Here is a 17500-nt window from a genome sequence, read left to right on the forward strand (position 1 = left end):
ATTAGCTATGGGTCTAGATATGAAGTGCCTAGCCAGTTTTAGTAGTTTTGATGGAAAAGAGTACAGTGCGCTGGTTTTATTAAGAGGTAACATCAAAATTTCGGACTCAACTTCTGACTCAATTACTGGATTAAAAAAGAAACAATCCGAGCAATCCCGCGGGGGCAAGTAGTCAGAAAAATGGCGATTTGGTGTGCGCATCACAGATGCCAGACTTGATCCAACGGTAGAAAAATAATCATTAATAACAGTCGGCAGTTGTGAGGGGTCTTGAGTTATTAGGCCATTTAATTGCTTAAGTTCAAGTATTGCTTTAGAGTTACGACTATTCTGGCGAATTAAGGAATTTATTCCAGCCCAGGTTTCTTTCATATTTTGAATATTTTCACTAAAAATAAGCATGAAAGTCGATTTTCTTACTCAAACGTGAAAGAGCTAATTAGAATTTTGTTTCTGTTAAGTTTATAAGTTCAAGTATCTTCTGACTGGAATAGAGAGTTTTTAACTTTTATAGATGTTCGCTAACCTTTTGTTATCCAGGGTTCTGAGAATTGTTTAACTTGGCGTTTAGATATCATTTTAAGGGGAGCACGCTTATTTACAAGTTTATTTAATGAATTATATAACTTCTAAAACATCCGATCAACATTGGTTTGATTATTTGCACCAAGGGAATCCCAAGAAATCTGTGAAAGATCTGCGCTAAAACCTGACGGGGAAAAATGCGAATAGTCTCAAATTTGATTCTTTGATGGTAAGGTTTTACCACCAGAAGAATGAAGGATAAAGAATTGCGAAAAATGATCACTAATGTCAGAAACAACATTACCGCTGGAGACAGTTCCCTTAATATTGTTTACAAGAATGTTATAAATTAAAGTGGCTGAATTGCCGTAAACTCTTGTAGGTTTATCGATAGTAGGAATGAAAGAAAAACTTTGTAAAGAAAGGAGAAAGTTATGAACATAATTGCAGCTCTCACATCTAAGAAGATTTATAATTGTAATTGAACTGAGTGGAGCGCAATTTGGTCTGAAATCATACGTGTGATTTCAACATCGAACGAGCGCGCAGAGCGAGTTCGATTTGAAATCACACGTATGATTCCAGAACAAAATTGCACGACACGAAGTTTAATTATCACTTTATTACATCCATTTAGAAATCATACAATCATTATTATAGCTAAAATACAGGATTATAGTCAGTACCAACATTTTATTGATCCAGTTGGGAACAGAAGTTGCAAAATTTGCCACACAATGGTTTTCCTTGTCTTTCATTTTCCTGCAATTTGATTGGTTACCTTAAACAAGCCTTGAAATCTCATTGGCTGGGGAAATGGTGTGATTTAGAGCAAAAATTAGTGTGATTTGGGTATAAATCGCACTGCTGAGAGCCAATCAGATTGCAAGGATCACCAGTGATTTCTAAATGGATGTAATAAATATTAAAATCACCCATAAGGTAAATGGGTTTGCCAGTAACGCTAAGCTTTTCCCGCCATTTTGTTTGTGGCTTTGTACACGGTGGGCAATATCAATATCCTGCAATGACACATGAGCTCCCATTCGATTAAACAAGGCAACACAGAGGTTGCTTGTCATCTTGGCAGATTCAGGAGAACCATTTTCTGGGGCTCCTATAACTTTAACGTGAAACTGGTAGGAGGGGGACATTGGGGTGTATTAGAAACCGCAAAACCGAAGAGAAAATCATCCAAAACGGCAAAACCGCAGAACAATTCGGCCAAAACCGAAAACCGCATACAAAACGGTCAGAAAACCGATACAATGGTGACAAGTGTAGAAAAGAATTCGATCTGTTGAGGGTAATTTCGTGCGTTTGAGCTGTAGTAGGAAAGATAAAAAAATAAATAAACCGTTGCAATTTCCGAGAAAACAAAATTAATGCATTCCTTTTTCACTGTCTAATGTTACAAATTTGTCCATTTTGGAAAATCCCCAGTTTGGTAGGGTAAGTGGTTGTTGCTATGGTTATTGTGATAATTCTGTGATTGGTGGATTAAGCTGAGTGCACTTAATATGATTGGCTGATGTAACTGTCCGATTTCAGGTATCCGATTACAGCCAACTGTCCGATTTCACTGTCCAATTTCAAGCCTACACAATAATTAGTAAAAAAATTAAGTAATTAAGGCGCCAATCAAATTAGTGAAAATTGTAATGGCTATGATCAATAAAGAAAAACTGTAACCGAAGTGCAAAAAAACAAAAAAACAAACATTCTATTTATAGCAAGCACAGAGAAATGATCGAAACAAACTAAACAAGGATGTTTGAAAAATTCGTACAAACAGGCGAATAATGTTCTACGTATTAAAATGCTTTGTCTTGCTGAAAATGAAATAAGAGTTCTTAAAACAGAACGAAAAAAAGTGAAAATTACCGTAACATCTCAGTCTCTGCCTTCATATCTTATTATTTCAAGGATCTTTGTTCTCTGTAAAGTCCTTTACAAAGGAGTGCAGAACATAGAAAGCTACACAAGAAAAAACTTGTTGGCATTGAACTCCACAGGGTTGCGACTTTTGTTTTTCTGACTGTTTTAGCTACGAATCTGTATTTCAAGTTTCTTAAATGAAGAGATTATAAAATAGAACTCCAAAGAAAATAACGGATGTCAACCAAAAAAGGACTCTTTTGCAGTTGGTCGTTTTAGTTAAACGGCATGTCAACAGTTCAAGAAAAACAACAACTGCCGGACATGTTTACATGTAACGCACGAGCACCCTCACCTCCCTCCACCCAGACTCACACCCACAAACACACCCACGCACATGGAATATGTTTACATAATAGTAAAAAAGAGGAGCTATTGGTTTTGATAGGGGCGACAATTTATACTCCACAAGATCTAGATAGGAATTAACTGTACAGTTGTTTTTTTAATTTTTTACATTATTATTATTATTTTTTTTTTTTTTTTAAATCAATAGCGGTTCCCATTTCTTTCGTGTTGTTGTATCGGCCTTCTCTAGTTTATAAATATATTTTAGATGTCGTAAGTATTCTTAAAAAGTCGGCTTCCATTCTTTGAATTTACACAGCCAAATGAAATGTTTGCGTGTCAAAAAACAAAGCTTAATTTGCAAATTGTATTTAGACTGAGGTATCTGCCCTCAGTCCCAAGCAATTATTTACCTGAAAAGTGTATTCTTTACTAACAATCTTACAGGCCTACGTCCATGGAAAAACAATATTCCAAAACAATGGCTTTTGCTACATTCCCGAAATAAATGAAAGAGGCTTTCATTTCCGTATTGATAGAAGGTGTATTTCGCGTTATCTTCTGCTCGGCAGTAAAATTTGTTTTCATTTCAACGGCGTGTCAACAGTCCAAGAAAACCAACAACTCGTAATACAGCAAGCCACCAAAGTGTTGTCGGCAAAATCATGTGAATACTCGCCTTTTTGAAGAATGACCAGGCCTTTTATTCCAATGCTGATGTTTTTTTCTTCTTTTTGCAAAGGTTAGTCAAAATCCAACGTTTCGTCGCGCCCTAGTAAAAAACCGGTCCGGATGGAAGAAAGCAAGACCGTCTAAGAGCTCGTTACCAGCCAATCATATTCAAGGATTAGAATTCCGGCCGACTGAGATGCTTCAGAAAAAAAATAAAATCGCTTACTAGCTTTCTTAACTACCTCTTCAATGTGCGCATTCCAAGTTAGGTTGGCACTTATAGTAGGTCCCAATAACTTGGCAGTACTTGCAACTTCTACTTCTCTCCTATCGATAATAACCGTGTCCAGTTCAACTGGGCTCCGGGCAAACGAAATTTTTCGGAGCTCCTTACATTTATCGGGGTTGAATTGCGATGTGTTTACATGGGACCACTCAATAACCTGATTAACGATACTCCGCCCCTTACTGGTATTCCCTTTGGCAACGACATCGGATACTGTGGTTTCATCAGAAATTTCCATAAATGTGGAATGTTTACATCTTAATCATTTATCATCAATACCAAAAGCCTTGACCCAATTTGATACCCTGCGGTACCCAGGAGGCGACTAGTCCCCACTTGGAGTAACAACCTTTTGCTCGTTTGATTCTTTGAAATCGATTAGACAGAAAATCACGTGGTACGGCTAAATTACGTAACTTGTTGACTAATATAGTAGAGTAGAGTCCTTACAGTCGTTCCGTTTCCGTCAGTCTCCAGGGACCATGTATCCATCATGCTTATCAAAGCCAAAGTACTTGACGATTTGATTTAGGGCCCATACTGGCTACTATCAATAATGTCTAATACAGCAGGTTTGAGATCGTCGTCTACAATGAATCCTTCTCCCACTTTAGAGATAGAAGGGGTTAGAGAAATAGGTCTCAATATTTCTTCAGATCCAGAACTGGTTTCTTTTTCGGCACGGGTGTGACATCGGCCATTTTCCACACAGGTGGGAGGTGGTGTTGTCTGTAAGAGGCATTTAGAATCTCCGAAATCGGAAGGCCAAAATATCGGCGTACTCCTTGAGTAGCAAGTTCGGGATCATGTCCGGTCCGGCAGCTTTAGTGGGGTTGACTTTTAGTAGCGTCCTTTAAGCGGTTTCTACAGAATCACATGGAATATTCTCTACAGAGAGACTTTCAAGCAGAAGTGGCAACTTATATTCCACTAGCGGTTCGTGGAAGGCTCAATTGACGAAGTTAGCCAGCTCCACTTGGGAAAGGTCTGAAAAGTGATCCGCATTAATTTGACTACAAAAATCGCCATTCTTGGCCTTTGCTACACTCAGACGCTTCATTTCGTCCCACCATCTTTCAGGGATGATCATCCTTGAGATGTTGTATCCTGGGCTCATAATGCATCGCTGTACAAGTTTTCCCTTCCCGGTTTACTAAATATTTGTAATGCTTGAACACAGTAGAAATCGCACTGTCCTAAGTCTCGGGGTCACCCATGGCGCGTCGGCTGGGCACACGCGCACTTGCTTTGCAGGCATTAAAATATCAATTCCGGCGAGGATAGCTTGCTGAAATACGGCCCACTTATCCTTGAAGCTCCCAAGCGAAGAGAATAACAATAGCCAATCAATACCGTTTAGTTATCTCTCTATCGATGGCCTACAACATCTTGATTTTAATGCCAAATTAGATTATTAAAATGCAGTTGCTCAAGTAGTAAGTATGAGATCGAAAAATGCGGAGGGTGTTTTCTCAGACTCTCTGGCATTTCATTTAGAAATAGATCATTTTACATCCTCGTTTCCAGGGTCCTCCCTCTTTCTCGCTCGAGTAAGTTCCTTGGTTGCGGCTGGTCAAGTGTCTTTGTACAAATATCGAATCCGCACTGATGGTGGGTCCCACACTTATATTATCAACACTAAATTTCAATTCTATCTAGGGGAGGGAGAATGCATCCAGTATTTTTTTTTAAGCAACCGACGGACGGCAAAGGACTTTCTACTTCACCACGCAAAAGACGCAAGACAAATAGCATTAGGTCTCAACCGCACACCGTCGTAACATTACATTGAAGTTATTCGTGAATATTGGATGAAAGCCACAACTATTGACGAACCTAAAGTAAATAAAAAAATCATGTTTCCCAGATAATACAACAAGGAAAATGCAAAACCAATACCGTTGCTGGATACGAAAAACCAAAAACCCTGTGGGAAAAATGGAAACGTATTCCACTGGAAAACTTGAACCATTTACAGACTTCAAAAATGTTGGTAAAAACTCTGTTAAATGTCAACATTTTCTTTGTAAATTACAATCTCTGTACATTAGCACACTTACATAGATTTTGTAACTCCATAAAAAGTCTGTAAAATTTACCACATTTTGGTCCTTACGATGACATAAAATGTGTACAAAATCTCAATAAAATCTATGTAAATTGAAGGACATTTTATGCGATAAGTACAAAATTTCTGTAAAATCTCTTTACTTTCTCTGTAAAAATTTACACGAGGAAAAATCTCTGTAAATCCATCCATATAAAATGTCAGTGTTATCTCTGTAAAAAGTGAGTGAGACGAATGCATGAAATGTCTATAAAATGTCTACAAAAACCCTCAAAAAACTGGAGGGGAAAAGTATGTGAAATGTTTTTAAAATGTTGGTGTTTTAGTGCACAAAATCTCAGCAAAATGTTCACAATAGCTCTGTAAATTAAGTATTTAAAACCTGACAGAAGGCAGGAAATGTCAATAAAATGTCTGTAAAAATGGAGAGGTAAAGTGTGTGAGATGTTTTTAAAATGTTGGTGTTTTAGTGCACAAAATCTCAGCAAAATGTTTACAATATCTCCGTAAATAACAGCATTTAAAACCTGACGTAAGCCAGGGAATGTTAATAAAAAGTGAAATGAATGAAAGGTTAGTCGATTTTGCGTAGAAAAAAGAAAACGTTCTAGCGTTTTTGAATGCATAAATTTTTATTTCAAATCTAAAAATAATCATTTGTTTATGTTACTTTCAATAAAATCTAAGTGTAAAATTCTTGAAATAAGTTCAATAAAATAATTCAATTAATAACATGAGTTACCATGGCAACTTTTTCTACAGTGCCAAAATGGTGTCCACTTTCGAGAAAAACCCACGTCCTATGAACGCGATTTGTCACCCATGATTTATAGCTGATAAAATGGTACAATATATACTCGAGAAATTTCGGAATATATCCACTTGTGTTTTGTTTTTCATGGCTAAGATTGAGACAGCAATTATCGATCAGCACAGTACAAAGCCGTTGGTATAGAAAAGATATACCGATGACGTGTTTTCCCTATGAGACACTAACACAGAGGAAATTAACACCTTCATTGAGCATGCAAATAACTACCATCCTACAATAAAATTCACTGCTGATATTTCTGACAAAGAAATCATCTTCCTCGATACATCCATCTACAAAGGAGCACAATTTGAAAAGGAATCTATCCTTGACACGCGTACTTTTTTCAAGCCTACTGAGACATTCCAGTTCACGCATTTTAAATCCTGTCACCCACCCGGAGTCAAAAAAGGCTTCGTGAAAGGTGAAGGCCTGAGACTACTAAGAACTAACTCTTCATAGGAGACTTTCGTAGAAAACATAAGAAAATTCAAACTATGCCTTCGAGCGAGAGGCTACCCAAACAACCTTATATATAAAACACTCTCGGAAGTCAAATTCTCTGACAGAAAGAAAGCTCTCCAAGAAAACACAAGAGTACGCAAAGAAATATTGCCCTTTGTAACGCAATACAAACCATCTGTGCCTAACCTAAAACAAATTCTAATGGAGAAATGTCATCTTATAGAATTACAACCTAAACTTAAAGAAATGTTCAGGGAACCTCCGATCATTTCTTATAAAAGAGGCAGTTCATTGAGAGATATACTGGTTAAAGCCAAACTGTAGTTAACCTCTTTAACGCTACATGTAGAGAAGCAATTACATTCATGCGACACGTTTGCGGGATCTGTGAATGGCCTGCCACTATTTAATTACCATGTTGATATTTTTGGACAGAGTCCCTTCCTGCTACGTGGGAAATTTTCACGTCCACGACCAAGACTACCAGAACACATGTACTTCCTTCAACAATATCTACTACAATATTTGAGCCTACAGCAATTTCTTCAGGGAAATACCAGCCAGTCCATGTAGAAACCTACTAACGCTTCTCAATCAGAGAACGGAATATTCGGATGGCCAAAAAACAGAAAAATAAACATGTAAAGAAACACAACCTACATCAGGATCGACACATCAGATACGAATTAGCCAACGTAACTTGGCCAATCAGAGAAAGCTATTTTCGACCCAACACTCTGTTAGACATTGGTACAAAACCTGGAAACACTGCCCGAACAAACACCACTCAGTTACTCCAAATAGCAGCAACGAGTTCCGCTAAAGGAACGAAACCGGTCTTGCTTCAGAATCTCAGAGTAAACACCTAATACAAAGAGATAAATATGAGCGACACAGAGATGTCCCCAAGTATCCTTGACTGCAACGGTCTAATCGTAACCGAAAAAGCAAACAAAGAACCAGACCAGAAAGTCGAGGATGAGCTTCTACAATCGGCGTCAGAAGACAAAAAGATAACCAACCTCCAATCCCACTGAACGAGCTAAATTTACATGGGGTAAAGTGTTAAAGTCTGTAAATTTATTATTTACAGACATTTTATGAAGTCTGTAAATGGTCCAAATTTTCCAGTGTTCCCCGAACCAAACACAGTGCTGCAAACACTTCGGGATATCTACTTGTATTAAATTAAAAGCATAAATGAAGCTTAACTACAAGTTAGGCCTGTAGAATGGCTGTGCACTTGAGCATCGGTGTAACGTTGCAAACTTGACTAGGCCGTAAGAACCTACAGGAAGCATTGAATTGGCAATCCAGAACAACGCCCAACCAAGTGAGGACTTGCGTTGGTTTCCCTTGGGACTTTACCTCATTACGAGCAAAACAACGCTACTGATCTTGGCTTCGTTATTGTTAGTTCCGATCTCGCTCCAAAGCCGTCATCGAGAAAAAAAAGACAATGGAAATACCTTTTCTTTTCGACTAAGTCAATAAAGGCTTGAGTAATTTTAGAAAATAAATACAGAGCGGAGAAACTGAAAAGCAAAATTACAAACAAAATATTTGAACTACTGATGGAAATGGGCCCATTGGTTTTTCGAGGGGTCTGTAGTGTTCTTTGACCTCGAGTAGTGACATACCCTCTTTAATCTTGTCTATTTTGTTCATTATGACAGTGGTGGTTCCTTTGTCTGCCTTCCTGATATTTATTTCTGAGTTTTCTTTAAGTTCTCTAATAGCTTTGCGTTCTGATTTAGGCAGGTTCGGTTTAGGTTTTGTTATCTCAATTTCTGAGAGTTTAATTTTGTTTCTTCAAGGTATGTCTCAAGAGCAACTGATTGTTGAACTGGTGGTTCCCAGTTAGATTTAACATAGAAGGGGTGTTTCATCTTTCCTCTACCGTGGTAGATACATCGCATTCGTCTCGCAAATTGGTTGAAATCGCGTAGGATCTGTTTTTTAACACTATTAGTGTTAGTATGCGGAGATGGGATGAAACGAAGGCCCCTAGATAATAGGTTTATCTGATCAGTTGTCAAGTTGCAATTTGAGAGGTTTCTGATGTAAGTGTTTTTGATCTCTTCAGCTTTCTTGGTAATACTGTTTTTAGCTAATTTCTTTCGATGTTTGCGTTTCTTATTCAAGTATTTTCTAGTGTTCGAGACTCCCCCTTTCCCATTAAAGGACTCAGTAAGAACACATGGATAAATTGAAACATCTTTATTGCTGGCTTACTTAAGATTTGAAATCATCTCTTGCATGAGTTTGAATTGCTGCTGAATATTCTGTACTTGCTGTTTAAGTACATTCGTGTCTGGTGCCTTATCTAGTTCAAAATATAGATTATTTTCGTGCTCTGAACGATTAACAGCTTTCTTGTTTGCCTTGCGAGGCGTTCTTTGTGAGAAACTTTGTTTAAATGTCTCTTGTTAGAGTCAATGCTCCTGTGGTGAAACTTAATGAGCGCTCCTAGCAGTCTCTGTTCTGCCTGTTTTCTGATCGTTTTGATTTCCTCTTTGAATTCTTCGTCAGCTCGTATTTTAGCTTTGGCATCATAGCGCAAAGTCTTAGGGCAGGTCTGTTTCTGATGGTGGGTCTCAAGTTCGAGAAGAGCCTCCTCTGAATTCTTAATTCTTTTCTTAATTGCTTCTTCGGCGTTCATCGTATGACGGGCTCTCTTGGCGGGATTTTCTCTCATGTGGCTGTCTCGGGTCTGTTTTACATGAGGGCGTTTTGTTCTTGATTTTTGTTCTGATTTCTTGGTACGTTTGTACCTTAGCTCGTTCAGTGGGATTGGAGGTTGGTTATCTTTATCTTCGTCTTCTGACGCAGATTGTAGAAGCTCATCCTCGACTTTCTGGTCTGGTTCTTTGTTTGCTTTTTCGGTTACGATTAGACCGTTACAGTCAAGGATACTTGGGGACATCTCTGTGTCGCTCATATTTATCTCTTTGTATTAGGTGTTTACTCTGAGATTCTGAAGCAAGAACGGTTTCGTTCCTTTAGCGGAACTCGTTGCTGCTATTTGGAGTAACTGAGTGGTGTTTGTTCGGGCAGTGTTTCCAGGTTTTGTACCAATGTCTAACAGAGTGTTGGATCGAAAATAGCTTTCTCTGATTGGCCATCCGAATATTCCGTTCTCTGATTGAGAAGCGTTAGTAGGTTTCTACATGGACTGGCTGGTATTTCCCTGAAGAAATTGCTGTAGGCTCAAATATTGTAGTAGATATTGTTGAAGAAAGTACATGTGTTCTGGTAGTCTTGGTCGTGGACGTGAAAATTTCCCACGTAGCAGGAAGGGACTCTGTCCAAAAATATCAACATGGTAATTAAATAGTGGCAGGCCATTCACAGATCCCGCAAACGTGTCGCATGAATGTAATTGCTTCTCTACATGTAGCGTTAAAGAGATTAACTACAGTTTGGCTTTAACCAGTATATCTCTCAATGAACTGCCTCTTTTATAAGAAATGATCGGAGGTTCCCTGAACATTTCTTTAAGTTTAGGTTGTAATTCTATAAGATGACATTTCTCCATTAGAATTTGTTTTAGGTTAGGCACAGATGGTTTGTATTGCGTTACAAAGGGCAATATTTCTTTGCGTACTCTTGTGTTTTCTTGGAGAGCTTTCTTTCTGTCAGAGAATTTGACTTCCGAGAGTGTTTTATATATAAGGTTGTTTGGGTAGCCTCTCGCTCGAAGGCGTAGTTTGAATTTTCTTATGTTTTCTACGAAAGTCTCCTGTGAAGAGTTAGTTCTTAGTAGTCTCAGGCCTTCACCTTTCACGAAGCCTTTTTTGACTCCGGGTGGGTGACAGGATTTAAAATGCGTGAACTGGAATGTCTCAGTAGGCTTGAAAAAAGTACGCGTGTCAAGGATAGATTCCTTTTCAAATTGTGCTCCTTTGTAGATGCATGTATCGAGGAAGATGATTTCTTTGTCAGAAATATCAGCAGTGAATTTTATTGTAGGATGGTAGTTATTTGCATGCTCAATGAAGCTGTTAATTTCCTCTGTGTTAGTGTCCCATAGGGAAAACACGTCATCGATATATCTTTTCCATACCAACGGCTTTGTACTGTGCTGATCGATAATTGCTGTCTCAATCTAAGCCATGAAAATATTAGCAAAAGAGACTCTTGTTTTAGTGCCCATAGCTGTACCATGGGTATGGAGAAAGTCTTTTCCATTGTATTGGAAAGAGTTCTCTTGTAAGATAAGTCTCAGCATTTCTCTAAGATAGTGTGTTGGTATAGGGGGCGTTCCCGTGTAGAATGTGTCATATGCATGCCATTTGGTCGTGATACCTTCTTCTTGCGGTATATTTGTATATAGACTTGTAACGTCCATTGAGACAAGGACTGCATTTGGTGGGATTCTCGTTCCTTCAATGAAGTTTATAAATTGAGTTGTATCTTTAATGTATGACTGCTGTTCTTTCATTATTGGTTGAAGTAGACTGTCAACAAAAGCTGAAATTCTCTCAGTAGGGGAATCGCATCCAGAGATTATTGGTCGACTTGACAAGTTGACCTTGTGTGTTTTTGTAAGAGTTTAGAAAACTGGAATGCGTGGAGGGTTGGGATATGGGCCCACAGAAGAACAGAGAAAAACTCTGACCAGGGTGGGAATTGAGCCCACGACCTTCTGGTTAGCTCTCCGCCGCTCTGCCGACTGAGCTACAAGGTCAGACGGGAGCAGGCCGTGGGAACTGAAGATGTGAAAGTCACGGCTATGAACATGTACAAGTACAAGGAAAGGTTACGTTTATACAAACGTTGGCCGTGTAGCACTTATATTTTAAACAGAGTTAACTGAATAGAGTGTAATGTGAAGAGCTAGATTTCAATGCCATATGAACCATGTGAGCGTTAGCCCTACTGATGGAAATGGGCCCACACATGGACAGAGAAAAACTCTGACCAGGGTGGGAACTGAACCCACGACCTTCTGGTTAGATCTCCGCCGCTCTAGCGACTGAGCTAAAAGGTCACACGGGAGCAGGCAGTGGGAACTGAAGATGTGAAAGTCACGGCAATGAACATGTACAAGTACAAGGAAAGGTTACGTTTATACAATTTTATGTGCAGTGCACGACACTGGAACCAAATGGCAAATTCTTTGTTAACTCTTTCTGGTTGGATATGGGTTTGCAAACTCATAGAAGGAATCGAAACTCTTTAGTGGAACTAGATCCGTGTTTACTAAAAGTCTGGCTATTTATGATTTCATTTATCTGTTCTCAACTCTACACAGTCTTCAGGTGAAAAAAAAACAGCAACAACAACAACAAACGGAAATTTTACTAATTCTCGTTAGTCAAGAATTGCTTGAAAGAAGGCTTGTTGTCCATTTTACACTTGGGTGAATTCTTACGCGCTTTGGGATTCGACGCAGACTAACTTGACAAGTCACGCATCCGTTATTTGCACGACAGAAAAAAGTGCTTTGCATTTTAACAGCCAAAAATTCAAAACTTAAAAGGCGATGTTTTATTATTTTGTTTATTGCTGGTTATGTCGTCTCGTTCTAGAAAAGAATCACGAAAGGGTATTGGTTGCAAAGAGATGGGAACTGTTTAACACACTTACCGAAATTGAGAATTCGAATTTGCCTTTTAACACTTTAATTTGATTTTGACACTTTTCATTGCGCAACCAATCAGAAGCGACATGAAACCACAAACTAATTATCGTTACTGGTTGCAGTTTAGTTTCTCGCGCTAGATTGGCTTTATACTTGAAACACAATAACATTTCATAAATATTTTTAATGTTCCCGGTTTTCGGATTGTCAGAGTGACAAATACATTTCTACATACAAGAAATTCCCACAGCGAGTTTTCCTGCTCAGATAGATGACAATCAATTTAAAACTGATCTTTTAGGCCATTGAACTCTCTTTCCAACGTTTCATTAAAAGGATTGCGTGATTTGTTGAGTGAGTAAATGTCCAATTACAGAGTGCGTAAGATTCTAGCCAATCGGACAGGGGTGCAGCAATCCATGTAAAACTGCAAAATATCAGAACAAGCTTGTGGCAGCCATTGCGCAGGCGGACTATGTCTAGGCTTTTACTAACGTTTCGAGTTACAAGTCCGGCTACGTGCAGGTTACCTGCTTTTAGCCAGTTTGATTTTTAAAAATAAGTAGTGTTTCGTTTCTGGACTGATAATTTGTTAGGATGTTTGGCAATGAGTGCAAACCTTTCAGGGGGACAAACACATACCAAGAGCAAGCCAGTTTACGCTCACAGAGCGTCTAGTTTGTGAGAAATACCAGTGATACACAGATGTTAGGTTCAATTTGCCCAATCTCAAGTGTGAACCTTGTTGCTGTTTCTTAGTGCTTGACTTTATTTATTTTCTAAATTAGAAAACCTTCAAAACCACAACTCAAAGGAATGCAATTTGTACTGTGTATGTGAGCACGTGCATGGAATTAACTTTTCTTAGGACATATGTTAAAGCAAATTTTCTAATATCTTAGGCAATATTTTCAAGAAGGTTTTATTGTATGCAAGCGTTCTAAATGCAATAAGAACAAAAGATAGGAAATTGAAGCGTGCAAACCAAGTCAAGTGTCGCAAACAACCTCGTCCCTAGAAGTTAATTTAAGTAAATTTCCCACAGAAAAATGCATTAGGGGAATGCTGAATTTCCGTCAATGTTGTTGGAAATACAACGACTGATGAGTTTGTAAGACCGACCATGTTAGTTAACTTAGTTTAGTTATCTGTAGGGTTAGCTTTCCCGCGGTAGCCAGCACGTGTTGGTGTAAAGGACCGTGGAAACTTCGGTTTCCGCTGCTATCAGTTAATCCAACAATTTAATTAACTCGCATTTATCTAAGCTGAAGTGTCTACCCCAGGTATGTACCACTTGCTTTCCCGCCTTTGTTGCTGAGAGTTTTATGATCACGTTTCTGTAACTTTTCAAACTCTTTTACCAGCTATAGCTGTATTTGCCACTGAAAGCTTACTCTCGAAAGTACTTTACTCAGGAGAACCTTGTAGCACTCACTTACTCCACTAGTTCAGGTGCTACGCCCTGGGCACCTAATCATACGTCCAGGCTGTTACCTTGTTGTCCTTTATTCTTGGAAGGAAATGTGTTGATTAACCAATCACAGCTCAGCAAGTGCATATTTAAACGCCAGCTTTTAGCATTGTGATGACAGAGTTCGCTGCCGGCAACGGCAGAGTGCTGAAGTTTCAAGCCAGAATATTGAAGTTAAAACATAGAAGCTGTGGCTACAAAATGGACTGTCTCGTAACACATATATCACGGACTACAATCGGCCAGTTTTAGTTTTAGTTCTTTACATTTGAAACCAGTACAATACTCCCTGCGCATCCAAGGCCTGATCGCTCATTTTTAGAGCAATGATAAATCGACGTCGATATAAATGGTGTGTTTTGAACGGTTTTCAAAGAGTTTACTTACGAAAAGATATATCGGTAATATCTGTGTAGTTTTAAAATAGAGTGTAAAAGTGGGATTACGGAGGAATGAGCAAATTACGCGATCGCACGTGATTTCAAGTCAATTTCACGTAAACGCGTAATCGTGTAAGGTAAGGACCCGTGAATACCTAAGAGCAAAAAGGAACCTCGCTTCCATGCCCGGAGATCCCATGAGATTTCGAAGCAAGCTACGTGCAGTAAGAGAAGAAAAACCACACATCTGACTCTAAGCATTTATAGGAGGCAGTGTGTCCCAGTGGTTAGGGCGCTTGCCTTGAGATCCGGAGATCCCGGGTTTAAGACCCGCTCTGACCACTCAATGAATTTGTTCCTGGTAGTCCCTGGTTCAACTTCCCAGCTGCACTTGTAAATAGCCAACTGGTTTGCCTCCGGCCAGTTGGGATTCTTAACAGTTGTTGTTGTTGTTGTTTCGTTTATTGTTTCATTGACCCTGAAAAGCTTCTTTGGGGAGTGGTCAATTAAGTATGTATTGTATTGTAATTTTATTTTCCTGTGAGCCGCATTACGCTTACACTAGGTGCAAATAGTGGCTTCTAAAGTAGAGGCTTCTAATAAACCCTGGTAAAGGTGGATTCTGATCAGGGAGACCAACCTGATGTTTCGATTGTTCGTGTACCGAAACTTAGGCATTACTGGCTGCGGATATTGCAGCAGCTCTAGTGCTGTGGAACTGTGAGGCTTGGTATAACTTATCTGAAGTTGTGATTATGACCCTGATCCTTTTGTATTCTCTGAGAATGGTAACTACACACGATCGTAAATCTTCATTGGCATCTAAAGATATCAGCGGTCTGGTCAATCTCGACCCCAGGGCTCTTCTCTTGACTGAGGGAGAGAAGAACTCTGGGGAACCCTGAGTTTGTAAGAAATACCAGTGATAGACAGATCTTAAGTTTAATTCGCCTAATTTCAAGGGTGAACGTTGCTGCCGTTTCTTAGTGTTTGACTTTATTTATTTTCTAAATTAGAAAACCTTCCAAAACACAGTTAAAAGGAATGTAATTTGTAATTAACTTTATTTAGGGCATACGTTGAAGCATATTTTAAAATATTTGAATCAACATTTTCAAGATCACGTTATTGCATGCAGAGTTCTAAATGCATGATGCTAAGAACGAACATAGGAAATTGAAACGTGCGAACCAAGTTAAGTGTCGCAAACAACCTCGTCCCTCGCAATTAATTTGAGTGAATGCATTAGGAAAAAGCCAGATTTCCGCTGATGTGGAAACACGAGGACCGTTTTAGCGGCTATTTCTGATAAGTTTGTAAGACCGACCATGTTAGTTATCTTAGCGTAGTTATCTGTAGCGTTAGCTTTCCCGCAGTTAGCCGGCACGGGTTGGTGTAAAGTACCGATTGAAGGTTGAAGTGTCTAGCACAAGTATTGCTGAGGGTTTTAGAATCACGTTTGTATAAATTTTTAAGCTCTTTGATCAGCTGTAACTGCCTATTTGGCACCCAAAGCTTACTCTCCAAAGTGCTTCACTAAGGAAAACCTTGTAACTTTTTGTGACACTCACTTATTCGCGTAGTTCAGGTGCAACGCCCAGGGCACGTAATCATACGCCCAGGCTGTCACCTTTGTTCTTCGAAGGAAATGTATTGATTAACCAATCACAGCTCAGCGAGAGCAGTTTTTAGTAGTTTGATGACAGAGTAGGCTGCCGGCAACGGCAGAATGCTGAAGTTTCACGCCAGAATAAAGAAGTTAAAACACTGAATCTGTGCCTGCAAAATCTGTCTCGTAACAAATTTCTGGAGGATGAACCGGGTACAGATTCTCTGGTAAAAGAAGCCAATCAGTCCCAGCCAAACCGCGAGTTCTGTTGATAAAACAGTTCAGTTTAGTGTCATGGATCGGGGAAGCCAAGGCAGAACTTTCGAAGCCGCCTAACTTTCAATGTGGGTCTTCCTTAACGCGATCACCATAACTAACCCTTCTGCTAGCTCTATTATGTTTTCTTTCCTTGTGCCGCTAAATTTAATTTCTTAATGTTCCCGTCAACCTTTGCGTTGATTTGTTTTTAGCTTATAGTTTCAAAAGAATTGATTACACTTGCAAATCGAGGCAGATAAATCCTGTAGTTCGGCGAGTAGCTAGATGGGTGATTACGCGAAGTAAGGCGAAATTGACGTCCACGCTAGAACTTCTAGGGTTCCACAATCACTTCAGATCAGTGACGGGGTGTGCAGAAATACAATTAGTCACGGAGGGCCAGAGTCAACCAAAAATTAAATATCTTTATCTCACGTGGGCTCGACACAAAACGCTCAAGTAGTTTCAGATAAAGAGTCCTTTAGGTTTTGATCACTTGCCGCAAACTTCGGATCTTCCATTAAGCTAAATTTTAATCATGGAAACAGGGTAGATCGCTAAGTTGCTTTCAGACCATACAAAAGAATTAGTAGGCCACTTTGATGCACAACTGGTGACTCTTACAACTGTGCGAACTTTGCAAGGAGGTGTGACTGTCAATCAAATTCACACATCCTGATTGGCGGACACTTTTTAAAAAAAACTTTGTTAGGTCGCACTGTAAATAAAGTTGTTATTATTATTTTTATTATTACTATTACTATTACTATTACTATTATGATTACTATTATTATTATTAGTAGTATTATTATTACTATTACTATTATTATTACTATTATTATTATTATTATTATTATTATTATTATTATTATTATTATTAATATTACTATTATTATTACTATTATTATTATTATTATTATTATTATTATTATTATTATTATTATTATTATTATTATCTTTGTGAACTGGATGATCTTTTTTCCGGTTTGCTTCCTAAGGGAGCGGGTCATAGCCTATGACCAAAGGTCCCTTACAGTTTTCTTTTTACTCTAGAGCTCCAACACCATTCTCAAAATCCTCGCCGTTCCCAGTAACGTAGTTTTCTGTAGTAATGACATACTAATTTTGACATTCAACTTTCC

The 17500-nt window shown here is 38.7% G+C and overlaps 2 protein-coding genes across 2 annotated transcripts in view; both read right to left on the bottom strand.

The window, feature by feature from the left end:
• Nucleotides 1–9379: 9379 nt before the first annotated feature.
• LOC138048580 (uncharacterized) lies at nucleotides 9380–9994 on the bottom strand. The gene has a single exon (XM_068894752.1). The coding sequence runs from the start codon at nucleotides 9992–9994 to the stop codon at nucleotides 9380–9382; it is 615 nt and encodes a 204-aa protein (XP_068750853.1).
• Nucleotides 9995–17407: 7413 nt separating this feature from the next.
• Nucleotides 17408–17500, bottom strand: part of LOC138048581 (uncharacterized) — a 342-nt gene continuing 249 nt past the window's right edge. The window contains exon 1 of the mRNA XM_068894753.1: nucleotides 17408–17500. This exon is cut by the window's right edge and continues 249 nt beyond it. Coding sequence (XP_068750854.1) covers nucleotides 17408–17500 — 93 coding nt within the window.

The sequence above is a fragment of the Montipora capricornis genome, chromosome 5 (assembly GCF_036669925.1).
Source record: "Montipora capricornis isolate CH-2021 chromosome 5, ASM3666992v2, whole genome shotgun sequence".
NCBI classification, from domain to species: domain Eukaryota; kingdom Metazoa; phylum Cnidaria; class Anthozoa; order Scleractinia; family Acroporidae; genus Montipora; species Montipora capricornis.